This window comes from Cryptomeria japonica, chromosome 8, assembly GCF_030272615.1.
Source record: "Cryptomeria japonica chromosome 8, Sugi_1.0, whole genome shotgun sequence".
Taxonomy (NCBI): domain Eukaryota; kingdom Viridiplantae; phylum Streptophyta; class Pinopsida; order Cupressales; family Cupressaceae; genus Cryptomeria; species Cryptomeria japonica.
The window spans coordinates 447,262,999-447,290,949 of record NC_081412.1 but is presented as its reverse complement, the minus strand read 5'-3'; the positions used below and the strand labels follow the sequence as shown (position 1 = coordinate 447,290,949).

The 27,951-nt window shown below is 38.2% G+C and overlaps 1 protein-coding gene across 4 annotated transcripts in view; it reads right to left on the bottom strand.

Moving 5' to 3' along the window:
* The window catches only part of LOC131052566 (mediator of RNA polymerase II transcription subunit 16), a 133,601-nt gene that overhangs the window by 41,549 nt on the left and 64,101 nt on the right, over positions 1-27,951 (bottom strand). For 3 of the 4 annotated variants that reach the window (XM_057987153.2, XM_057987159.2, XM_057987175.2), the window contains 2 exons: positions 27,745-27,835; positions 12,651-13,247 (listed from right to left, as the gene is read on the bottom strand). In XM_057987153.2, the coding sequence (XP_057843136.1) occupies positions 12,651-13,247; positions 27,745-27,835 (688 nt within the window). The remainder of the gene's footprint in view (positions 1-12,650; positions 13,248-27,744; positions 27,836-27,951) is intronic. The other variant, XM_057987168.2, reaches the window with a different exon arrangement.

The window sequence follows — 27,951 nt, the reverse complement described above, 5'->3', positions numbered from 1 at the left end:
AGACTCAATGCAAACTTCTAGCTCTACTATTGAGACCATAAGACTTATTACAATGCATCAATATTATCTTGACTCCTGATAACAAACTCAATTATTTTCAGCTAGTCTGAATACATATGACTGCCATGGACATCACAATCAAGAAATAGTACACAAAATGATGATAGAAGAACCTGATTACAAATTGCCATGGGGATGGAAGCTAATAATCACTTGTTTAGGCCCTTGTATATGGCAAACTGACCACCCTTTAATGACGCCCCTGCTGCTGTAACCTTGGACTGAGATCACGGAGAAGCAGTAGCCCAAATCGCCTAAAATCTTCTCCAAATTGATCACTGTAAATGCTATAGATATGATCGCCTTTGGTGTCGTATGGTTTATGAGCCCTTTTGTATGCACTGGAAGCCAAATCGATGAACATGACTGTCAGGTCCGATTTTTCAGATTTGCAAACAATTGGCAGCCGATCTCCCTCCAATTTATCAATAAATGAAGCACCCTGCTCCCTCATTCAAATCGATAAGCTCCAATGTGGTATTTGAAGCTTCTTTGTGATGTAATGACCAATATCGTGGGTGTGAACAGTCTGACCCGAAATTCTGATATAATTCTGATTGGTGGCCGAACTCTCTTTAGATCACCTCCAAATTACTCCTAGAAGGATCACCCCACCTTGCTCTTCAAATCACCTATCTCAAGTGTGAAGTTCGAAGCCTCTTTGAGAAGTAATGAACAAAATCGAAGGATATGGATATACACAGCAGGGTATACTTCAGACTGAATAATGTTGGACCAGCCAACAATGTACTTCCAATATCTCTTCTTTCAAACTCGGTTTCTCCTCCTTTAGTGAATCGGCTAGTAGTGATCACCTAGTTCGGCCATTCTAAAAATCCTTCATGATGGTCACCATGGCATGCAACAAAAACCTCAATAAGCTCAGATTGGAAGACTGAAATGTCTCCCACTCTAATGCAAATTTGTCTTCGAAAGAAGACTTCACAAATTAGGCACCGATGTAGATTCCGTCACGAACCTACTCCCAAAATGAAGAACTAGGGTTTCGTCCAGCCCTTCTATCCAAACTGCTCAAGGTTTGCGTCCTCAAAGATTCAACTATTGCCACGCATCAGTTCATCAATTTCCCAATCCAAATCTCCTATCTGCCTGATCAATCATCACCCTCTTCTATTTATCCTTTTCATAACCCATCATGAGATTCCTTCTAGAAGAGGGTAGGTACACTTTATTATTTATTTTTAATTATTTAATTTTATACTTTAGTCACTATTTAATTAAATTAATTAAATATAAAGTCACTTTTTAATTTTTAATTTATTTTATGACTTTATAAGAAATTAATTTAATTAATTTCTCCTTATTCCTCCATTTAGCCAAAAGGCTAAATCTTCATAAAAGGCTAGGAAAAATGGGGACATTACATTCTTGCTCCTAAAATATAAATGAAAGCCCAGGAAAAGCTTAGACTTGCTACTAATATAAATGAAAGCAATAGTTGAAATTTGCAATGGTAGTGAACATTCTTTATTAACTGACCCGTTGAAGAAAGACTTAACCGTCTACAACATCTTCAGTGTCTAGTCATTTCCTTAAGGGGATCAATAGGATTGCTAAGGTCTAGCTAGAAAGATTAAAAATTTTTGGTTTTCCTATCCATGTATTCTCTATAAAATGTGTTTTCATCTGGTTGCAGATCTGAAGAATTTTGATCCATACAAGGCATTAAGTATCCAGACATTCAATGAGATTGAAGTCATTTATTGGGTGTGGCTCTCAGAAGTCGTTATATTACAGGGACACACACAGGCTACATGACATGCTCATGACAGATTTGCCATCAAAGGCGATATGGTAATAATCGATAGGCTGCTTTCATTCAATACCATATAGAGCCAGAATAATCCTATCTGGCAGATGACATATATTAACAGATACTTGGGAAGAGTTGATGATACCAGGATTGAGTGTCATTTATATTGCTTGCTGTTATATTTTCTTCTGCATCTGCTCCAAATTTTCTGAGAGTGTTTTGTTGATCCAAAGCAGTATGGTACCTGAATCCTCTATAGGGTTGAAAATTGGAGAGCACTGTTTCATGAAGAGGCCTGATTCCTTTATGAACCATGGGCATCCCTTGAAGATCCAACCTCATTCTCATTGGGAAGTGAAGTTGGTCATAAATGCATTTTGAATTTGCCCGATCCAAGCATTTACTGGTTTTGTGTTCTAGGTAGGTACCCATAAATCTGCAAATAAAGCTTTTATTTGCTACATCCTCAACATATAGCATGTATTAGGATATGTGTGGGCCGAGTTATGGCACATTTAACATTTATCATTTATATTTCCAAACATTAATTAGTTGTTCCTTTAAGCGAACCTAATTAGGATGAAGTGGTACCCTTCCTAATTATGTCTGTACATAAAGATGAACAAGGCTCTCACATCTCATCACATTTTGCAAATTCTGATGTTATTATAAGGTTATTGAGGTCACCCCCTTGAAGTGGCTTGGTTATGTATTCAGCATTCTGCTCTTTTTCTCATCATATCATGGTCTATTACTGTGAGTCTACTTTAGTGATATGGCAATTTCATTCCAAGTGGTATCAGAGCTCCGATTTGGGCAAAACTGGGTGAAATCTTGATTATGAAGAACTACCCATATCTCGCAAACTATTGCAATTTTTTGGTTATGTCTTCATTCTAGGAAGATACAATCTTATTCTCATCCTTTTGTGATCAAATTTTGAGTGAACCATTGAGATTTTGTGTTTTTCATAAATTTTTTCTTCAAACCATGATTTTCAAAATTATTTTGATTCTTTCACATTTTTGGGGAGCTCTCAAAAATCGATTGCAGTTTACTTCTTTAAATTTTCAGATTTAAGGCATACCTTAGTTTGAAATCATCCAGCCAAAGATAGCTCAAAGGTGAAATTTTGCAATGTCAAGCCTCAATATAACAAGGCCCCAAACTAGACCACTACTTTCTCTATGGAAAACTCCTATCGAAAATTTGGGAGTTAAAGTTTGGATGACGAGGTTCTTTGGAAAAATGGTCTCAACCCTGCATTCCTAAAGTTCAATTTTAATGCTTTTCTATGCATTCTGTACTCTTTTTGTGTATTTTGTCTTCATGTGGAAGAGTTGGCATCCCATTTGGCATAAGGTTTTTTCAATTTTGAGTGTGCATCTACTTTATGTAATTCTAAAAGATTGAAATTCGCACAACTCCTCAATAGGTAAGAGTAGGAAGTGTTGCTGCATACCTAAATTCCTTTCAAAGTGAGAGTATGAAAAACATTGTCTGAATTAATCAAAAGAGGAGACCCATATACTATCAAGTTTGAAATGGCCAGACAAGTTTGAAATGACCTTTTTCACACATCGCCCCATTGAAGATGGGGACCCTCTCCTTTCCTGCTTTCTAGGGTTTTTTGTTAGTGCATGTGGCCTTCCGTTTCAGTTTTGCTCGGTTCTGTCAAGTTGTGAACGGTTTGAGTCCTATAGATTGAAAGTCAGTTTGTGCAAGCCAAGTGATAACAGAGTCTGGATGTCGTCAAAGTGCCTAGAAAGGCCAAAGGACGAAGAACGCAATTGATTTGAACAAATTTGAACAACTTTCTATTTTTAGAAAGTTTGCTTTTTCTACTTTTTCCTATTTTTTTAGGAAGTTTCGTTTTCGGCATTTTTAGCCCGATCCCCGGAATGGCTATTTTTAGAAAGATTTCCCTATTTTTTAGGGACGTCTGGTTTTTGCTTTTTCAAAGTGGGGACCTAGGGTTTGCATTGGTTCCACTGACCTGCTTCGATCGTGATCAAAAATGTACAAGTTTTGACCTAAAAAGCTAAGTTCCTACATTTTAGGGGTCATGATGCTTCAGATGGTTTGCCTGAGCATGGATTTCAAATTTCAAGTTAATCTGGTTAAAATTGAAGAAATTGTGGAATTTTGAAGTTTTCCAAATATTTTCCAAGTCTGGCTAATCAATGATTGATGGTGAGTGTTATGGCAGGAAATTGAAAAGTCCGCCCTCATGAAAGGAAAGTGGCATGAGCATGAAAAGTCCGCCTATGATGGAGACTCACAAAGTCTGCCTTCACGTGCTAAAGGTGCTCAAGAACTCAAAACTCTGCCCAAGGTGATAAGTCATGAACTCTCCAAACTCCGCCCTATGGAGAGAGTTGAAAAAGTCCGCCCTATGGAGAGAGTTGAAAAGTCCGCCCAAGATGTAAGTGGAGATACCTAAAAAGTCCGCCATGAAGAGTTGAGGTGATGCCTATGTCAAAGAAGTCCGCCTTGGTGCCTAGGAAGCAAAAAGTCCGCCCAAGTTGAACTCGAAAGTCCCCCTTCTTGAACCAGCTCAAACTCCACCCTCCAAGCTGCCTAAGAGGTGAAAAGTCCACCCAAGTGGATGAAGGAAGATGCCTACCTCTAAAAGTCCGCCCAAGTTAAAAAGTATGATGCACAAAGTTCGCCTTCTTGAACACTCTAAACTCCGCCCCTTCAAATGAATCAAAGTCTGCCATGTGAGAAGGGATAAAAGTCCGCATATAGCCTTTGGCATTACATTACTTGAAGCTCCGGAATCTACCAAACAATTATGCAAAAGCTTGTTGAATATCCTTACTGAAAGCAAGAATGGGGCTGGCTCATCTTGATAATTCACTGCTGGCTTATCCCTATGGACTTGCAAGCTCTCTTCTTTTTTCACACTTTCTTTGGAAACTTCATCTTTTTTAAACGCGATTTCAACAGAAGCAATCTCACTCTCAGAAAGGATTTCACCCTTGGTAGGATTTTCAGTTATAACTGGTGAATCCTTTAACTCTCTTTACATTATCTCTTGTGAGAAAAGCTTTGCCTTCTAGCATATCTTCTTTCTTTGGCACATTTGCCGTCTTTACTAACTCTTCTTTGTTGGGCACATTAGATGAATCTTGAACTATACATGCCTCTTCTGATGACTATTGAATATTTGGTTCATCCTGAACCACATTTATGCTTGCTTGAGGAACATTTGAACCTCTCTGAATGTTGGAACTGGTCTGAGTTGTTGCTCTCCCGGCAGTATTCTCATTTAGTCCATTCATTAATGTATCTCTGATATCAAATACCTTCATTAGTTCGAACAATGGTAGGCTTACCTTGACTTTCTTGAATTCTTTCAACACACATAGACTCGGCCACTTCAACTCCTCTCTTGGAGGGGGAATGTTCTTCTATCTATACTCAAGTGAATCTTGTGGATAGCTTGGTGTATTGCTAGCACCTGGATTTGGTGGCGTAGCAAAATTGTTCGGAGGAGCGAAAGTAGTTAAAGGCTCTTGATTCCTCTAATAAACTCTTGGTCCAATGTTTCCTGATGATTGATGAAAAACTTCTTTAATTCCTTCAACTAAAACAGTGTTATTCAATGGTGGGAAATAGTAGTCTGGATCTTCAATAGGCCCATTGGTTGAAGCAGGTGGGAACTGAGAATTAGGCGGAACCATAGGTCCATTCGCCGATTCTAGAGGAAATCTCCCGCCGTGTTCGCACACTAAACTTTCTTCATAAACTGGAGGAAACTTGAAATCCTCAATGATTAATGCTTGGTCATATCTTGTAGTGGGGACAATTTCATATCCCGTTGTTGGAGTGCTTTCGGATACTTCATTTTTTCGCACTTCCTGCTAGAAAATATCAGCAGCAACCTCGAATTCGGGACAATGCAATTCTGAATGCTGACTAGTGTTGTGTAATCTGCACCAATTTGATAAGGCAGCCTCTGCGAGGAAGACTCTATCAGCTGCTCGACTTTCCGAAGTTGGCAGATTGTCAAGAGGTGACGGCACATTTCCATTGTTGGGCACAGTATTCCACGTTCTCTTCTGATAATTCTGATTATTGCCACGATATCCTTGGTTATTCTGATTGTTGTTCTGATAATTCTGATTGTTACTTTGGTAACCTTGATTATTGCTTTGATTACCACCTTGATAATTTCTATGCATACTGTAGAGCTGATTGTTCTGGTTCCTTAAATGAGTAACCTCTATAGATAATTTCTTTACTTGATCTATTAACTCTTTCATTTCTTCTTTCTCCTCCTGTGTCCTCGTGGATGTCACGGCATTTTGCAGGTACACTGAATGCGTCTGCGGGGCTTGAGAAATGGGTGCTCTAGGATGGAGTACCAACTGATTTGATGGTTGAGCAACTGGATACATCGGTTGTGGAACTTGATTCATTATCAGCGTATGATGCACCAAAGCTTGGCTTAAATTCTGAATTTGATTTGCGGCCGCGGGCGACCCCAAATTGAGCAAAGGTCCACTAAGATTCTGACGCAATATTTTACTAACTTCTATCGCCTTTGCAAATGCTTCGTTCAAATTTGCTGGAGAGGGACGAGTTCGTACAAACATAGTTGTAAGTGGATCTAGAGCATGATAATATATCTCTCGAGCATTTGGAATAAGATAAGGAGTCTGCAACCTTATATAAGCTTTCAGGAATCGGTTGTGGAGTGAATTGATAGGTTCATTCTCTTGTCTTTTACACTCAACAAACTGTCTATGCAACTCCGATGGGGAAATTTGGATTCCAAACTTTCCAATGAATGTCTCCTTCAATTCTTCCCATGAGGTGATGGACCCTGCAGGTAAATGGATGAACCAAAGATACGCTTCTTTTCCTAAGGAATAGGAAAAAAGTATGCAAGCCACATCTCCATACTCAATTGATCTATTTCTCAAATGGTCTTCAAACATCTTGATGCGATCTTCCGTCGTCCGGCTTGAGTCACTAGCATTGTACTTCGAACAGAAATTCTTCGGATTCTCCGGCATCTCATGAATGTCATCGAAAGCGAGTGGTGACGGGTTGGTAACCAACCAAGTAGCATTCTCGGCCATCTCTTGGTCTTCTTGTTGAAACTGTTGAGCTTCCTCTTGATTTGGATCTGGAGGATCTGGAAAAGTATTGTCTTCTCTCAGCATGTCCCTTTCACTGAATAATCTATCTCTTTCTGCTATATCTGAACTCGGTGAAGCCTCCCACCTTCCAAGTCTGGATCTGCGAGGAGTCCTCAACTCACAATGTCTTCGTTCTCCAAGAGTTGATCTTAGAATTTTGTGAAGTCTCTCGGGTGAAAAGGAATTGATGCGCTCCAGCGTGATCTATCTAGGATCAATCCGGACTTGTTGTAATCTTTGAGCAAGTAAATCTCTTTCAATTTGCTCCTCAATTTGTTCGTCAATTCGTTCAGCTATCTCTTCTTCTTCGTCCAAGACAAAAGAAAGTCTGATGTATTGTGGTGCACTTGTTTTCACTTCCCAGGCAAAGTTGTTCAAACTGGATATAATCTTTCTTTCGTCTCCCAGGTTCAGTTGCTTGAACTCAAGTTCGTCCAATTCAAGCTCGTTCTTTCTATTAGGATCAGGGAGCACCATTGAGTCCCATGCTAACTTGAAATCTTCAACGGATTCAATTTCTTCCAGGCTGATTGGTAGACTGCTTCTCACGATCAACTGCTCTAGGAACAATGATAATCGGAAGCAAGTTTCCCAACCGCTCTTCTTTGTCTATCACTTTTCTCACTTGTCTGAATTCAACGTGACTACTTTGGTTTCTCCAAGCAAGAGTGTTGAATTGTGAAATGATATCTCTTTGTTCACATTGGATAGGTTCTTCTTCAGGCAACACCATTCCAGAACATAATCTTCGAATGATTGCGAAGAATGTTGAGCGCGAAGACTCCTTGCAAATATGAATTGATAGAATCTGCAGTTCAAATGCTCATGACATGATAATGCTCAGCTCTCCCTCTAGCGCCAAAAGAATGTTGATGGGTTTTTTATGCACAAAACATTTCAGAATAAAATACCAAGGTAATTTACCCTATCTTGAACAAAATCACCTCAGATGCTAAGAATGAGATCAACTAAAATGATTCCAAGCTTTCTACATGTCAGGTCTTGACGAGTGGGTAACTCAATGGTCGATGTGAATTGCTGTGTTCACTTGGGGACTTACGCAAATGTTTGAATTATCATGAATGATGCGGAATAGGTGTGCTGACAACTTAAGATTTATCAATATGGCTTTGGATTTACTTCTTACTAAAAATGGGCAAAAGGAATAGGGTTCAGGAAATCTATTCTACGCCTAGGAATGTAGGAAATGATGAATGGATTTAGTGGAATCAAACTAGGCGAGGTCTCACAAACAGGTATTGACACAAGCTTAGTGCAATCGTCTAAGGTATACTTAAAGGTTTTCAGGCTATCACCATCAAACGTTGACACCATCCAGGTTGATGCTTGTTAAGGGACACGTAATAGTTGAAGTTAAGCTTACTTAAATTTCCAATTGACCACACAAGGCGCACTTACCAGCGGCAAGAGGCTAGTGGTATGGATTAAGGATTCCACACAAATAAATTCAACAAATCTTTCACTCAATCTAACATACATGAAAATAAATTGTAATCTAACTTGGAGGAATTGAGAACCATGAATGCAAAGACAACAATTGAAGAGCAAAATGACCAACAATTGAACAATGATTATGATTCAAATAGCTGCAGCATATACCAACAATTCTACAAAAACTCTCTTACAAATGAGAGACAAAGAGGCATATATAGAGTCTCTTACAAAATGGATGGCCAAGATTGATCCAAGATCAACGACCGAGATCATGCCAACAAAATCCTAGAATTGCCCTAATTAGGGTTTACATCAAAAATGGCGCCACCTACATATGGCCCAATAAAAAGATACCTAGTCATCAAATAGGGAATCTTCTAGAAGATTCCTCCTTGCATCTCTCTCTCTCTCTCTCTCTCTCTCTCTCTCTCTCTCTCTCTCTCTCTCTCTCTCTCTCTCTCTCTCCTAGCAAACTCCAAGAATCCAGCCAATACTGAATCTAACTCCTCCATGGAAATGCTAGGCAAGGTATCCTGTTGTAAATCAATCACGTCCCGTGAATCCGAGCAAGCATCCAAAGTGTTCTCCCATTCTGGCATGAGCTTCTGCAAACTATGAACATGAATCAACAAAGAGACCAAGTCATCTATCTGACTCTTCTTCAAAGAGTTCAACTGGCAAAAATACATAAATTTCATCTTGTCTCTTAATTCGGCTAAGTGTAAACCACTAGCATCACTAACATCAACACCCAATAATTCCTCAATCAAGGCAAGGATCTTCATCTGAATGTCCTGAATCAATCCTTCCATCTCCATACAACTCGACTGGGCATTCTCATAAGTTGATTTCTTCATGGCTAATGAACAATACCAACCCTGGAAATCGTATCTGTCTCCACTATGCACAATGTTCTCGCTGACCAAGGTGGAATTAGGAATCTTCTTCAAAGCTTGGAGGCGTGGAATAGTCTTCTCTTGAATAGGCCGGAATTCTTCCCAAACTCCCTCCAAATACTGGATTCTAAATGCGAGCCCTGTTGTCCTATCATATGCATGGACAAACTGAGTAAGGAAATCATTTGCCTGCTTTCTTGTATTCTCAATCTAGTTTTTTCCACCTCTGAGAATGTATCTCTCGTTGCCTCATAGTGTGAATGCATTCCATGGTCAACTGCAATAGGGGAAATAAGGATGGGATTTTCATGCCTTATCCCTGCAATATACTCTCTAAGTCTGATATTCTCTTCTCTGTACCTTTCTTTCTCCGCAATCACTCTGTCTAACCTTGCATTGAATGCCTTGAGGTTTTCACCAACCTCCTGAAATTCTTGCTTTCTGGATGTACGACCAAGGGCAACTGAAGTGATCTGGAAATCCATAGGAGTAGCAATGTCCGCTGTCACACCTGCAATAGGAACAACAATCTGCGCAATCCGCATTCCTGTCTAATCTCTAGCTATGTGCGACAAAATCTCCGCTCTCTTGGGTTCTTTCTCCTCAGCACTCCTACCTAGGTAGTCATCAATGTCGTCAATAGGTTGTACCTTCATTTTCTTACTTTTCTCCATACTTCTCATCAGCCATTCAGGAATAGCGGCCATCTCCATACCATCATCGAGACATATATCCTGATCAAGTCCTCTTAATGCTGAGATAACATCATCATCATCATCAGGATTATTCCTGGTCCAATCATATACCTCATTTCCCAAACTAACTTCCAAAAGGATAGTAGGGGATCCCAGCTGATCATCATTCTCATTAGGAGGTGCACATGTCGCTACGGCATGTAACTCCTGAGTATTCCCTGGTAGTATCAATGTGTTGGAACACTATTGGGTCTCCTTGTTTTGTTCTATTACTTCAATCACTTTGATTGATGAGACACTGAGAGGTTGTGAAGGAATGATAGGTGGAGGAATGATAGTCTTTTGTTTCTTCTTCACCTCGTCAATCTTCTTCCCTCTGTCCTTGACTTCTCCTGGCGTGTTCTTCCTTCTCTTGGGAGCTTGACTCTCTTCATCTGCATGAATCCTGACATCACTGGTAGTCCTCTGATCATCCTCGGATGTAGAATCTTCTGGCTTCGTCCTTTCATAAGTGAAGGGAACACCCATATCAACTAACTTATTCATTTGTAAATCTACCCATGCACGGGAGAAACTCGGCAATGTGAGTTTCAATGAATTGGTGCTTCGCAGTGCAAAATTCAATATGTTGAAGTGTCACAGTCTGCCCGGATTGCTCTATTTCTATCAGATTAATAGGTTTCTTTACTTGCACTAGCTTTCGATGATCACTTGCATCATGAAATGGTTGTAGATGTGTTGTAGATGGTGCGCATTGCTTTCATCTTGTTCTACATGATGATTCCGGCCTCTCCCCGGTATTGTAAAGGTAAACAAATAATAGTTTTGAATTCATCTTGTTCCTTTACTTGCAGTTGATCCAGACATATCCTATTGGCTTTGAAGGATGTGTTAAGATGTGTTTGGGGTTCAGTTATGTCTTGGGTTGATCGGCAACCTTTTTTCATTCATGCTACATGTGTTTGAAGCCAACATATATTGGGTCACACGTTTCATTTGATAGGTTCTATTGGAGCCAACCTAATTGATGTTTCGTGGTGTTGCAAAGGATATATAATGAAGGATAGATCATTTGTGGAGACCATGCAAGGTGTGGGATGATTTGGTGATGTACGAATTGAGTATGAAGTGTGCGAAGTCAATATGACAGAGTAATTGTGCTGCAAAGAACTGCAACATCAGCATATGTTAGATGTTTCTTCTATAGCAGTTCATATTCATGTTTTTCATTGTAACCTTCTTGTATCCTATTACGCTTCCATTTTGCTCTGGCATTTCCTTGGGAGTGTGATTTCACTACACTTCATTTTTTAAAGGAAGTTTTGGGAGTAGATGCGGTGGACAATATTTGGTATATTGCTACCAAGTGTTTTCCAGTATCTATTAATAAGAGCTTTAATGATTTTTCTCTTTTTAACCAAGGCCTAGTTCTTTACATTGAAATTTTATGAGTCATTCTTTGGGATAGATGCCTCAAGATCTTGAGCCTTTTAACCTACTCTGTGCTTTCCAAGCATGAGGTTACTGGCGCTGCTCAGAAAGATTTTGTGGAACCTGGGAGCTTGGAGATTGAAAAAGAAGGTAGCACTCCTGGTCCTGCACATTATGTGTAGGTTGAGGCATTGTCAGACATTTTGTAGGTTGTCTATGTTTTTTCACAGGCCTTCAGGGACTGCTTTTTTGGTTCTCCTAGCCTTGGTTTCTGTGTGGATTTTAACCATTGATGTAATCATTTTATTAAATAGGTGAGGTGCCCTAAAGAACCAACAACTAATATATCAAAAAAACACAATCGATGATACTAATTTTCTTGGGTTACAAGCCAATTCCACACTCTCACTTTCCTAAGGGTCCTTACCTTTGTTTTTCAGTACTTTAGACAGCATACATACATAATAAACTCCTTCAATGCTTCTTTCTTTTACTGAATTTCTTATTTCCTTCTCATAGTTAAAATTGTATAATGCAGTCACATTACATTATTATTAAACTCTTACGTCAACTAGCATGTCAATCCATTTTGCAATTTTTGTAACTTTTCTACCTTAATTTCTTATTTTATGGGATTTGAAGGGATCATTGCCAGTGTATATTCATTTTCAAAAATCAAGCACTCGACCAAAAAGATTTATGAACACTGAAAATATTTGAACATAAACTGTAAAATGTTTGTGCTAAGCCATTTCTATTTTAGAATATTGAGAAGAAATAAAGTTGAATAGTTTAATCTTCATAAGGTTTTACACTTTACCTAATTGGTATTAATTTTCAACAGACATTGTCTTAGACATAATCATGTATTATTAGCATTTCACATTGTTTCATAACTCAATGTTGTAACACAATTGTTGCTCAGTGGCCTAGCAACATATCCATATATTTATCCTACATATGGCCACAGAACCATGAGTCTTTCAGTGCCAGCTAAACCAAATTAAACCATGCCAGTAAAAGATCACGTTGCATAACAGAAACTGAGGTTACATCCACAAGTTCCATATGCCATGGTTGAAAAGTAAAACAACATTCTTCAGCATGTCTGAAAAATCTGTGTAAGAAAGCCTTGCCATTTACTATTAGAGAAAGTGCCTAACTAAGGAGGAAGGTAATGTCTCACCTTCAACAATTGCAACAGCTAAGACCGACCCTCCACGAGATGGGTCAAATGCAAGAGCAGAAACCCCCGACGCCCATGTGGTAGTTGCTGCTGATTGAGCTGCTTTTTCAGGATTTACATAAGCAGAGAAATTAGAAACTGGGGAGCAGTTGAGTAAAATGGGATCAATCGCCTCTACAGCATGCTGTGATTGTGTACTTTTTCCCTCTGCACATTGATATTCTTGCCAGCTGAACAAATATGCAGCCAATGGGGAGAAGCCTGCCCATGATGGAGGGTTTAATGAAGGTGGAACACCAATTCCTGTGCTTGTCTTGACAGTAGCTTGCGGATTGCTTCCAATACCTGGTGTAACTTCCCAAACTACAACTGTTGATGGGTTTACAATAGGGACACCAGCTACAAGCATTGTGCCTGCCTCAGTTATGATAGCATCAGCTGTCATGATGCCACTCGGCCCAGCTCCTAATAACCCTTTGTTTGTGGCAAACCATTTTGGAGATGTGCCAGATTGATTTGCGGGCCATTGAGACCAACGAAGTTGAACAGAGCCTGATGAAAAAACTGAACAAACACAAAGGAAATTTGGCCAGCGAGCTGCAAATACAACAAAACAAAATTCAAATGAGTTCGGAATGGTTTCTAAATAATCCACAAATTATTAATTTATAAAAAAGAATGAAGGAGAAGATGATGGAGGATTCATGTTTTCAGAATGTATATATAATTATAAATTCCTAAACAATAAATAGATATTAGAAATCAAGCTTCTTGCAAAGATGTTTTAACAGATTTTTGCGCTGGGTGCCTAGTTAAGGATACCTATTATCAATATAATAAACCGATTCATTTTTTAAAATTAGTAGTTACCATTAATAGTGATAACTAGAAGTGTTAACAGATAAAAGTAATTGGTGTGATTGACAACTAATTCAATTTAATTTAGTTTATCCCTTCAAAGTTATACAAAAAAAGGCATCATTGTACTACAATAAAGTTTTTTAGACAAGAAGCCCTCACCTGCAGTCCAAATACATATGTTTTTGTCCTGATGATAGAGATCCTAAATGTTTATTAAAAAAATCTGTTACATAATTTTTTTTTTCCCCCTCAAATAGCAATCAGATGCCTCATGCCTCACATCCACCTCTTGATTCCAAAAATACTGATCCTTTTAGAATGCTTTCCATGTAGGAGGTTTGAGATATACATATTGGAAAGGCTCCTGTTGTTCAGACATCAAGTTTGTCCCTAAGCTGGAGGCACCAGGGGAAGCAATTGAGATGAAGTCACAATCGCTGTCTGTTCAGGCATAGACCAAGGTTAAAAAGAAAAAATTTCCTACTCAAAAAGATACAAACACCAAATCTCATGAAACTCACTCTAAAAGAATGAAAAAAATCTAGTAGAAATTTGTAACTTTACAGCAACCTTGTCGATAAATTTGGTGCCAAAAATTAATTAAATTTTTATTTTATAAACAAGAGTAGGCCCCTCATCCACTATATATATATAGTTGGCCAACAAGACAATAAGAAATTAATCAAAACCCCTAATTATATTTCCCACTTCACCCCTTCAAGAAATGGTTATTCAATTGCAATTCTTGGTTATGACATTTACCTTTTGAGAGATGACCAGGATCCCTTGTGATAAACCTCCTTAATTCATAAGTTCTATACTTCATTTTGGTAATTTTAATAGTGTATTTGAGAAACTTTGATATTTTATAATTTTAAAATGAGATTATTTTTAATGCACACTCAAATTTGCACTTATGGCCATTTTAGAAGGGTGTAAAATATGAGTTTTATTTCTTTTTGTGTGGAAATATCTCTCTTGAGCATGTACCTATGGGTGAAGTACCTTTCGGGTTTGTGCTTAGAGTGGAGGAGTTGAGTGTGAGTTATCCAAGCCATCCTCTTCTCTTCCCAAGGAATTTGGAAGTGAAATGCATAGAGCACACTCCACCTCACCATAATTTAGCCATGTAGGAGCAGTGCACACATATGAAACATAGGTTTGCATTTATGTTTTGTAAAAGGTGGTTGTATGTGCGAGCGGGAGGCCATATTCCTCATCCTTTGGATAAAGATGTGTGGCATGGCACTCCCATATAAGCCATGCTCTACCAACTTTGCAAAGCTCGGTGCTCATTTTTGTTTTTTAAGATCAGAATTTTTGAGAAAGATGATAGAGTTCTTGAAAAGTTGTCATTTGTATGATTGTTTGGAGATTTTGAACACTTCTTGATGTGGAATTATTTTGTGTGGGACTGTGAAGAGGAGGAATTGGACAAGGAAGAAGAATGTTCTATCTTGTTGCTTCTCCATTATATTCCAAGACTAATATTTCTCCTTAATATATGAGAAACAAAGAAAAGCTTTATTTTCATAAAAGTGAACCTTGAATGTATTTCAATGAGATTTTTTTAAGATAGTGTTCTTTTATTTGTTTTCTTAGGAGTGCTCAACCACAGGCATTATTTTATCTTGAGAAGGAGTGTGTTGAATCAACATCTCTCTTTTCTCATTGTTTAATTTTGTTTGCAAATGTATTGTAGTCTTTGATTTTGACTCTCCCACTTGATTGAGGGAAAACCATGTTTATAGGGGTTGAGAAGAGCATACTAACTCCACAAAATAAACATTATATTGCTTGCAAACTTCTTGGCATTTGGAAAGATAAGTGAGATGTTATTGTATTGTGATTTAGACAATGACATGCATTGGATCTTTGGGTGGAAAATGGTGGGAGATATATTGTGAACCATTAAGTATATGATGGTTTTTATGATCAGGTTTAAGACCCTCATTGTTACCTAGTTGGATTTGAGCCACTCATTGTGACTGACTTGGGTTTGAAAACCTCTTCCATGCTTCTCATGGACGCTTTCCCTCTTGGCCCCTCTTTACATGAATTTTTGGCATATCTTGATTTTGGACTTATTCTCATTTGCTTATTCACATGAAGTACAATTGAAAAGCTTGATGTTTTAGAATTCTTGCATGAGACTCTGCAAGTGTATTGTAATATTTCTTCATAAAATAGATAGTACATTGAGTGTGGAAGAAGTTTTGGAGACTAGTTGTTTCCCTCATGAGGGTTTTCCCAGAGTATATATTGTGTCATATTGATGGTATGCTTATTTGTTCTTTTGCATTGTGGATTATGAGTACTTGTTTCCATATTTTCCTCTCTTGGTGTTATGTGAAAATAATTTGTTACAGCTGCAAATTTCCTTTCAAAGTTGAGATTAGATACCTCAATATTTTAGAGTTGTGGAATTACAAGCAGAGGAAGACTATTCTTCTTGCCATTGACTATATGTTGTGACGTATTCACACATCGCCCCATTGCAAATGGGGACCCCTACTTTTTTCGCTTTGTGAGGTTTTGCTTTCTAGGTTTTAGAGTTTTGTCTGTTAGCCTTTGCTTTTCGAGTGTCGCCAGGGGGATCACTAGGATGGCAGGCTCTGCTTGAGCCGAGGTGAGTCTTTGGGGCCCTGTTGACATGTATTTTGTACACTATCAAACACAGAATAAAATACCCAAGGGTACCTTATCCTCTCTTGAATAAAGCCTCTGATTGCTGAAGATGTCGCGAAAAAGGATCAATCAGGATGACTCCAAGGTTCTTCGATGTAGGGTCTCTACGTGTGGATAAGCACCAGTGGTCGTTGTGAATGCTGTTTCATCAAAGGGCCTTACGTTTTCCGAGCTGCATGAACAAAATTTCCTAAAACTAACAAGTTCTCAAAAAAGATCAAAAGGTAGGGTTTGCAAGAGATGAATTCTAATCTAATCCTAAGAATGACTCAATGTAGGCTAGACTTGGTAAGATTCTACCAATTTCAGTATTGCCAAGGAATAACAACTCTACTGAAATTGATGCGATCTTCTAAGGTGACTAATGATTTTCCAATTCATCAAGGATCATAGACACTACCATGAAGGTACATATCAATAGTTCAATAATGATTGAAGGTTTAAGCAATCCAAATATCTCCAGTTGACCACACAAGGCATTCTTACAATCAGTAAGAAGCTAGTGGTTTGGAACGTGAATCTCACCAAAGATCAAGCCCAACACTTAATCCTTCAAATTTAAATACTATTTCGACCGAGAATGATTCAAGAAAGTAAACAACCATGAAGATAGCCACAAGAATTGCAATAAAACACCATAACTTCAATATTTTATTGATCTCAAAGCCAAAATAGACAACAATTGCTTGAAATTCCTTCTTCAATGCTCAATCTTGCTACAAAATAACTTTCTTCTCTCTAAAATCTGATTTCTAATCTCTCATCTAATATAATATCTAATAACAAAATGAAAATGAGTGAGGGTATATATAGCATCCTCAATTACAATGAACGGCCCAGATCAAAAGAAGATCAACGGCTGAGATTTTGACACCTAAACCCTAATTAGGGTTTGTTACAAAAAGTTCCCCTTTTATTGAACAATATTAAATGCATAGCCAAATATTTAATTGGCACAAAAATCTAGGAAACATAGACCAATGATAATTAAGGTGCCACATCATCTACAACAACCTCTCTTCTAGAACCTTATTTCCTTTCCAATGCTCTTTCTTAATATATGCAATGAATCTGGACACAATTCCTTCAATCTCAGCAATAGGAATCTCAGGAAGATTCCTCATTCGTCCAAGTGGATAACCTGATCAAAGGCCTTGAGAAGAGCCGCATCCCATCCATGTTCAAGTTCTTTGATCTTCTCAATCAGGAGCATAGTAGCGAACATTTGATCCCGTTGCCCATCTGTGATGACATTCTCATCCTTGCAAAAGATGACCTTGACCCTTTCTTCCAACTCTTGAAGGTCCACATCTGTCTCAACTTCGATCCTTCTGCCCAGAATGGTACATAACACCTCAAACACCTTGTCCTGAATTGGATGGATGACGCCTTCAACTTGATTGCATTTGGTGTTGATGTCCTCGAAAAGAACCTCCTTCATTTGGAGTAGAGTTGACCACTAAAGTAAACTATGAGCTCCTCCATCCATTATCTTTTCTTGTGCTAGGATCTTCCTTGGTGTTTGCCTGATTACTTGTAGAACAGGAATGATAACATCTCTAGTGTGAGCAAAAGCGGCTACTGTTATCATCAGGTTGTGGATGATCTCAAGGACCTGGATAGCTCGGTGGATTGTCTGCATCATTCTTGTTGCAAATTCAACGGCAACTGTGTGGGATTTGTCAATCTAAGAGCTCATAAGCTGAACCAAGCTCTTGACTCTCTCTGCCTCGCCAACTGATTCAAGGGGAAGTGCTTGCACAGGAGACACTGTTGGATCTTGACGTCCCAAGGGCTGATTGAGATGGCTAAAGTAGCCTCTCCAAGCACCGACCTCTCTTTCAAGCTTTCTATTCTTTTCCATTTCTTCCCTAAGCTTGTCTTTAAGTGCCTCAAATGAATTGATTGCCTCATCCAGTGCCTGCTCAACAGTGAGTGGACCAAGTTCAAATGTTTCTACATCATACTCCTCTGCAAGGATTTCACCTTCATACTTGTCCACTGCCGGTGTAGCTATCTGCAACTTCCTGGATCCTGTCTCATCTCTGATCATCTTGGACATCTTGGTGACCTTCTTCTTCTCTGTTACTTCCTGAGAATTCCCTACAAGGCTCTCTAAGTCAATTACATTATCTTCATCCTCAATCACAATCACCCTTGTCAATCTCTCCTTCAACCAATCTGGAATGGCGGATCTTGTCTCTCTGACTTGTATTTCTTTAGGCAAAGGTTCTTCTTCTCGGAGGGGAGACATCACTTCATCATCATTCTTGTCTTCATGTAGCTCATTGACTTGGGGAGATCGACTTGATGAATGTTGAGGTGCCTTCCCCTTTTCAGGTCTATCATTCTGTACTATTGACTCCATAGATTCATCCACCTGAGGCATCGCCATCTCTTGTCCTTCAACTTGACTTGTCCTTTGCAAAAAATTTGTATTTTTAGAAAAGTGGGATGGTCCTTCAGTGAGGGACGGAAGCACTTTGTCTTGGTCCCTTGGTGAGGAACGGGAGCACTTTTTGTCATTTTGGCATACCTTTTGCTCTTTAAACCTCTCAATTGCGTCCAAGGCATAAAACATCATTCGTCTTTCCCATCCAAGTCAAGTTTTATCATGAAATATCGAACAATGAAGAGAAACTTGAAAAAGTGGCACGGTCCTTCAGTGAGGGACGAGAGCACTTTTTGTCATTTGGGTTGATTTTCTCCTTTGTAGACTGCTTAAATTATATTCAATGGACAAAACATGCTTCCCTTAACCTCTTCAAATCATAAAATCACCCTTAACCTCTTCAAATCATAAAATCACCTTAACCTTGCAAAGATAGTGCAAATTTAAAAAAAGTGGCACGGTCCTTCAGTGAGGGACGGGAGCACTTTTTGCGTTCTAAGCCAAATTGTCTCACTTTTCACCTTGAAATTCCTTTGCTAGAGAAGATTTCATCTTACTTCATGCTATGATTAGAAGTTAATGTCCAATAAAGGTCTAAAATTGTGCATATAAAGAAAAGTGCTCCGGTCCTTCAGTGAGGGACGGGAGCACTTTTTACCTTCTAGGCAAAAACTTCATCATTTCTTTGCTTTCCATCAAGTTTGGATGCTTTATCATGTTCATTTCGTCCTTCACTATGCCTTTGATGTTTCAATTTGACCAAACAAGGCCAGGAATGGCTCCAATAAGTCTTTTCGCCTTTGTCTTTCAGTGAGGGACGGGAGCACTTTTGCCTTCGTCCCTTGGAGAGGGACGGGAGCACTTTTTGTCATTTTAGGCATCATCTTGCCTCCAAAATCTGATCAAAATTTACCTAAGCAAGAATATACAATTTCATCTTCAAAATGCTAACACTTAAACAAAATTTGAATTTTCCCAAAAAACCCTGACTAGACCTAACCTGAGACATACTTATCTTACTTCAATAATCAACCCTCGGAAGGACGCTTAATAACTTTCAAAATTTGACTGGACTCAGCGTGAAAAATATCCAAAAGAAACCCCTAAGGCTTAGCCCTAGCCCAGACAACTCACTCACTTACTCAAAACCCTAAAAACAGAGAGAAGAACAGGCAAAACAAAAGCAAAAAGAGGGGGTCCCCATTTGGCAAATGGGGCAATGTGTGAAATGGTCACAACAGGCCCCAGAATTAGGGTTTCTTTGAGAGTCTTCCTTAGGGCCTGTTTTGCTCTTGTTGCTAATTGTGTCTTGCTTGGTGAGTGAGTATCATCCTTGAAGGTCTGAGTTAGGTCGAGTTGGTGAGTGATGAAGTCTGGAATGTCCTGATCCTGAAATTTGGCTAAGTCTGGAATGTCCTAATCCTGAAATTTGACTGTCTGGAAAACTGAATAATCCTCCAAAAACTAGATTTTGCAATATAACTCCTGGAGGTCCGAAACCACTCTCAAACATCCTGGAAGTATATATGGGATATAACTTAAAGTATAAGAAAGAAGAAAGATGTTGCTAATTGTGTCTTGCTTGGTGAGTGAGTATCATCATTGAAGGTCTGAGTTAGGTCGAGTTGGTGAGTGATGAAGTCTGGAATGTCTTGATCCTAAAATTTGGCTAAGTCTGGAATGTCCTGATCCTGAAATTTGACTGTCTAGAAAACTGAAGAATCCTCCAAAAACTAGATTTTGCAATATAACTCCTGGAGGTCCGAAACCACTCTCAAACATCCTGGAAGTATATATGGAATATATCTTTCTTCTTTCTTATACTTAAATGTTATATTCCATAAAATAATCCTAACGAAGAGGCTAAAATGTCAAAATTCGCTCTCGACCCTTCCAAAGGGTCCAGAGCGAATTTCAATTTTCGCCCCTGACCCTTCCAAAGGGTCTGGAGCGAAAATTCACCAAAGACTCAAGATCTCGCCTAAGTCAAAGAGTGGTCGAGCAAGTTTGCAAGGATATGGAAGGAAATGGATCTAGGATCGAGTCTAAGACAAAGTCAAGTCAGTTTGAAGGTGAATTGAGCCTAGAATTGAAATTTTGCTCCTGACCCTTCCAAAGGGTCCAGAGCCAAATTCTTGAAAACACTCATTTTCCCCTTTGCTAAAGTCAAGACCAAGATGGAGATGAAAGGAGAGTAGTCTATGTTTGCCTCCCAAAGAAAATTAGAGTTGAAAAAAGCAAGAATCAAGGTCAAATCATGATTTTCGCTCCTGACCCTTCCAAAGGGTCCAGAGCGAAAATCCTTGTAGCTCTTATTTCCTTCTTTGTTTTGGCTAGGCGTTGGCGTGATGTAGGATAAATTGCTATGTTCTTGCCAAAAAGTGAATTTCGCTCCTGACCCTTCCAAAGGGTCCAGAGCGAAATTCATCATAAACCTTTTTTGCTCCCTTGTTTTGGCTTGAAACCTTGCTCCTTTGATGGAAAACGATCTATATTTGCCTCCAGGAGAAAATTGAAGTTTAAAAAATGAACAATCAAGCCCAAATGGTGAATTTCACTCTTGACCCTTCCAAAGGGTCCAGAGGGAAAATCCTCCTAAGGCTCATCTCCTCCCTAGTTTGACCAAATTTTGAGTTGCAAGGTATCTTGAAGGGAAGTGTGGACATGTTTGGACTTTGGAAATGTTTGAAAGCCTTGAAAAAATGAAGGATTCTAGCCAAGAAGGTGAATTTCGCTCCTGACCCTTCCAAAGGGTCCAGAGCGAAATTCCTTACAAGCCTACCTTTTTGACCTTGCTTGGGCTTAAGACTTTGTTCCTTGCATGAGAATGATGTTTAGTTACCTTCTAGAGAAGATTGGAGGGGAAAAGATGAAGGATCAAGTCAAGAATGAGATTTTCGCTCCTGACCCTTCCAGAGGGTCCAGGGCGAAATTCATTATAGGTCCTGTCCCTGGCCATGATTTCTAGTGAAATTCTCTTTTCTAGTCACTTTAAGGTCAAGCGAAATGTTGCAAGCATGGGAGAGGGATCCAAGGATAAGAGTCCAAGTAAACAAAGTGAAAAGAATGGAATTGAATGAGGATAAACAAGCAAATCATGAAATTCGCTCCTGACCCTTCCAAAGGGTCCAAGGCGAAATTGTGCAAAACCTATCTTTTCCCTCAAATTTATGCCAAGTCTAGTGTGGGTCAAGATTAGAGGTGGCCTTAGGCATGTCCTTGAATTGGTAAGAGTCATCAAATATGAAGAAATGAGCTCAACACAAGAAATTTGCTCCTGACCCTTCCAAAGGGTCCAGAGCGAATTTTCTCAAAAACCACCTTTTTTCCCAATTTTGTGCCAAGCCTAGTGCTGACTAAGGTGAGTTTTGATGGAAGAGGTCCTTAGAAATAACTTTGACTTATCAATGATTATCAAATGTGAAGGAATTGAGCCAAATGGTGAATTTCGCTCCTGACCCTTCCAAAGGGTCCAGAGCAAAATTCCTAAAATCACTTATCTTCCTTGCAAATCAAGTCAAGCTTTTGGTTTTTATGGCTTAGGGAAGGATGGAGCAAAGTTTCCTTGACCTTGGAGGTGAGTTGAATGGTAGAATTTGTCCTAAAAAGTGATTTTCGCTCCTGACCCTTCCAAAGGGTCCAGAGTGAAAATCCTAAAAACCATCTGTTCTTCCAAAATTTGAGCAAAATCAAACCTAGACAAGGGTGAGAGAAGTCATTTGGATTGCCTTAGAGTGGATTTTGGTCACCAAGAATGCAAATTTTGAAGCCAAAACGAGAATTTCGCTCCTGACCCTTCCAAAGGGTCCAGAGCGAAATTCCTAGGATCACCCTTTTTTCCTTGCAAATCAAGTCAAGTTTTTGGTTTTTATGGCCTAGAAAGGAGTGAGGCGATGTGTACTTGGTCTTGGAGGTGGATTGGAGTTGAAAAGATGAGGAAATAAGCCTAAAATAAGATTTTCGCTCCTGACCCTTCCAAAGGGTCCAGAGCGAAAATCCTAAAAAACCATCTTATCCTCCAAATTTTGTGCTAAGCCAAGCCTTGGTGGAGAAAAGACTAGTGTATGCTTGCCTTGGAAGGTATTTTGGAATAAAGACATGATGGAATTTGTCCAAAAGTGCAAAATTCGCTCCTGACACTTCCAGAGGGTCCAGGGCGAAATTCTTATAGGGCCTGTCCCTGGAAAGACTCTTGAACAAACTTAATTTTGATGTCTTCTTGTTGATGATTTAAGGTATAAAATGCTATGTTGAAATGAATTTATTATGTGTCCTTAATCATCTTTTTGTTTGTCTTGCAGTTAAAAGGCGACCTTCTCTAGTCTAGCATCAACAAGGACGACCTTCTCCAGCCCAGCATCATCAAGGACAGCCTTCTCCGGTCCAACATCATCAGGGACGACCTCTTCCAGACCAGCATTCGAAGGAAAGGTACACCATCCATCCTGCACATCGAAGACAAAGGAAGTTAAAGCAAGGGTTCGTTGAAGAAGCAGACAGTTTCAAAAGAGTTAATTAAAGCTAGCTTCTCAGCAACATCAAATTGAATATCTACCAAGTTACAAGTGTCAGACGAGGTGGCATCCTAATCATCACTCCTCCAGTCGGATTGGTCCACCTCAGCGTGTCCAGATTCAATGTACCTGACTCATCAAAGATGAAACAAACTTCAATGTACCTACCCCGGCTATCAATTGGTCGAATATTCTAGAGAAGACATGTGTCCAAATAATGCAATTATTTCATTGGCCAGAATTGAGTTTGTTGTAACAAACCCTAATTGGGGTTTTCATTGTAAAATCTCAGCCATTGATCTCAAGTTGATCTGAGCCATCAAATTGTATTGAGGGCACTATATAAGCCCTGGCTCCTCATTTGTAAAGGCTAATAGTTAGTCAATAGTCAATAGTCAATAGTCAATAGTCAATAGTTAGAAGGTGAATAGTTAGAAATAGTGAATAGTCAGTTGATAGAATAGCAATTAGAGTAGAATAGAAAGAGATGGCAAAGATTGTTGCCAAGATGTTGTTGTAAAAGACTTGTAAACTTCATTGAAGAAATGGTGAAATCTATGGGTCGATTCAACAATTTGCATGGTCTCTATACTTCTCAGATTTGATTTCATGTTATTAGATGAGTGGAAGAAATGTGTTTGATTGATGGTGAAATTTGTATATCCATACTACTAGCAGTTTGTTGATTGCAGACTTGCCTTGTGTAGTCAACTGGAATCATTCAACTTGAGCTTAACTTCAATTGTCGCTTCTTCATTGACATGCATCAGCCTGATGGTGTCTATGCCTGTAGTGATGATTTGAACATCATAAAGCTTTCCTCCGAAGATCACACTAACCTTGTGGAGATGGTCCTGGGATGTCAAAACAAGACTTAGAATTTCATCAAAAGGTCATTCATTGCTCTTACATTCTTAGTGTCAGAATTAGATCCTTTCCTCGCCCTCATCCTTTTTTCTTTTTTTCAAAATCTAGGCTAGTGAAATCCTGTGTTCCAATAATATTCAAAGCAAATCAGACGTTTGGGTCGCCAAGTGTAAGTCCCCTTGTGATTCCAACAAAATCACATCATACCACAAAGAGCTTATCCACACGTAGAGATCCTACATAACAGAACCTTGGAGTTACTCCGACTGATCCTTCAGCGAGATCTTCAGTAGTCGGGAACTTTGTTCAAGAGAGGATAAGATACTTCGGTATTTTATTCTGTGTTCGCATGTGCATAAAAAACACATCAACACTATACAAGAAAAATCAACAAAAATTGTAGTTTTTACTTAGGTATTACTAATTATAAATTACCATTCTTGATAAAATTTTGCTTTCTTGCAACTTTTCAACCTATTATTTGCAAGTTCTTAGAATAAAGATTAAGGAGCAAATACCCTATATCTTCAAAAGGGAGACCTCTACATTTTGTTGAGTTGAGAGACCTCATTATAAATCCACCAAGATAATAGGCAACTTTGAGTTGAGAGACCTCATTATAGATCCACCAAGATACTGGGTAACAAAAGTTGAAGTCTTTACTTATATCTTACAAGTTACAAATAACAATTATTAGTAAAATATTGTTTGTTCACAAACTTTTAAATATCTTATTTCAAGGTTTTTAGTGCATAGATCTGGATGAGAATTCCCCAAATCTTCAAAAAGCTAGCCCTCCAGATTTTGTCTCAAACTTTGTAACACTTTTGGTTGTGAGCACAACTAGAGTTTGTTTGACACCATCCACATGAAAAAACACAATCTCGCAATGCCTCAATGACCTAATTTTTGTGCAATACAACCTTTGGCTTTACACAAGAAAATTGAATGGCAAATCACAAGAGGTCAGTAATTTGTATTAGATTGACGCTTATAGTGACTAGATTACATAGGATGATGGGCCCTCCTTGTTCAGAAAGAGTGAGATTATTGATTTCGAGAGGAAAGTTATGGAGAGTGTATGTCCAATAGAAGCAAAAAAGATTGAATTGGATAACCTCAATGCACATGATGTCGAACATTAGGCAGAGGTGTCGTTGCAAACTAGCAATAGGCTGCAGACACAATTGCAACCTTCTAGGTGTAATGCCCCACCCAGAAATTAGGTCATTCCATTACAAACAAAATGAGGAAATTACTCATGACAGACGGCTGGCTGACTTACTTACAATAAGACAAGCAGAGATTATGACATTTAAGACAGCAATAACCACATTGAAGGCTTATTAAAAGAAAATAGGATTAGTTAAGACCATAAAAAGAGACAAAACTGTTGTCAGAAATGAACATAAAGCGACCCTATTAAAAGATCTGAGAGCAGATAAAATGGTGTGATCTCATCAGTTTTGTTGATTAAAAGATGTAATCAATCAAGAGGTGTGATTTGTATAAGTTTGTGAAGGGTGCAAACAAACATTAGAAAAACAGTAATATATGAAGGGGTGCAATTTCGCTTTGGAGGATATTAAATAAAATTTAATTTGTTTTTAAGGAAGACATATGTTAATGATAGGACATGTCTTATTCAAGAGAGGTCTTATATCAAAGGAATGCATCCTTTCTTGAAAGGGTATATGAAAGATATAAGACCATATTTAAAAGAATGATTGGTAGGCCGGAGAGTGGAAGGAAAAAAGAAGATCTTTGAGATAAGTGTGGATGTAGAAATGTGTAAAGTATAATCATTATAATACACAGCAAGAGATTGAAGGATTCAGATTGGATAATTTATAAGATATTAAATATTCAGCCGCTCGTATGGTTACTACAGTTTGGTATAAGTTTTCTGTGCATAGCATAATAATGATGTAACAATATACATATGTTTCTGCATGCCTATGATTAACATTACACTGCTGTTATGATTGCTCATATAAATCACAGTATATCACTAAATCACTGCTGTTATGATTTTGTAAAAGATATAGCTATAGTTATATATTTCTTGCATCAGAATAACTAAATCACCAGCATAGTTAGCATCAGAATAATCAAATAATTTGGCATTTTTGGTCCATATATAATCAAGACCATAATGATGATTACAACCCAGCTAAAAACTGGCAATTGATCAATATAGACATTTATTCATCAAGTGTATTTATATATACATATAGACACAGAGAAAACTATGGATAATTCATCTGTCATCATTTGTTCCTTCTGCAGAACAAAGTATATCAGCCTTTACATTATCATTTTAGAATACTATATATTATTTACATGAACAGTATGAGAAAGGAATATAGATCAGAATCAAAATATTTAGCATCAGAATTGTCAATTATACTAACAAATATTATAGATTTTTAATCAGCACAAAAATATTTATGCAACACATGTTTAGCATTAGAATTGTCAATTATACTGACAAATATTAAACCCATTATAATAGTGTTTTTTAATACTATAGTGATGTAAATAAACAGAAGTCTAACATATAATATTTAACGCAGAGATCATTGTGTGGGTACAAATATATCTCAATTTCAGAATGATTTGCCACATCCCAAAGAAGAACCAAAATGACCCAATGAGGCTGAAGGGACTTGGACAACTAAAGAATGAATTCAAAGGAGGTATCTCATCACCTGAAAATAGGCATGAAAAAGAGCACATATATCCCTAATACTTCACCAAAAATAAAAGTCAAAAACAGATTACTTATCTATATCAACAGAAGCAATATCTCTGCTAAAACATGGCTTGTTTAATATATAATGAGGCTGAAATGTCAATTTGGTGAAATAAATAATCCAAATGGTAAATGGGCATGTAAATATACATGTAGAACTTTTTATTAAAGTGAACATAACTCAATGATCTGTATGGTTTTGCCATGTGTCAAGTGCCTCAGTCATCATATAACTATTCAGTCAGTCTTCAATGTAAATTTACACTGACTTTATTCTCCACCATTGCTTGAGTAACCAAAATTTATCCCAACTCAAGCTATAGAATTAGACATCCATACTATTTATAAACAAGGCTGTTGAAATATCCCCAAGTATTACCTTACTCGCTTTACCAGCGAATTGTAGTAAGCATACTGTCTGTCGGCAGAATTTTAAAGATTCTTTTATCCTTTGTTGCTTTACCAGTCATTATTTAAGATTTTTGTGACTTGCACTACTCGTTTGAATTTCAGCTATTGGGTCACTAGTCTAACCCCAAGTTTATTTTAGTGACTTCTGTCCTTCAGGCTACTGCCACTTGCTTGGTTATTTTGCACAAGATAGAAAATAACAGCTAGGTTACTGATCCTGATACTAGTTCAGGTTCAGATTTGCCAGTTTGGTTTGTGGATTTGGACAAAAGAAATATGGGATTGGGTTAGATTTGCATTCAATCCTGATGCTGGTTCATTAGTGCAAAAACATATATATATATATATATAAGGATCCAGAGGGTCGGCACCAAGAACCCATAACATAGTATACAAGTAAAATTACTACAAGCTAAAATCACTATATGAATCTCACTTCAATTGCCAATTTCTATAATTTTCTAGAAGGATAGGAACTTCAGTATGTGCCGAACTCGACGCCTTATCCTAGAGCTGCAATGAAGATCCTTATCTTTTATTTTTCAATTATGTTACTATAACAAAAAAGGTGAAATGCTAAAATTCAAATGCAGAAGGGAAAGCCACCTGATGTTTGAGGTTGATGTGAAAGATTCTTTTCCTCAACAATCAACTTAGAGTTTGCTGAAGCATTTGAACCTGCATTAATCCACCTATACTGCAAAAAAATATCCCAATCTTATAAATACAGTAATTTAATTTTTTATAGCGGCATTTCATATTGAGATCAATGATTACAACAGGATAATATATGTCCATCACATACGCAAACAA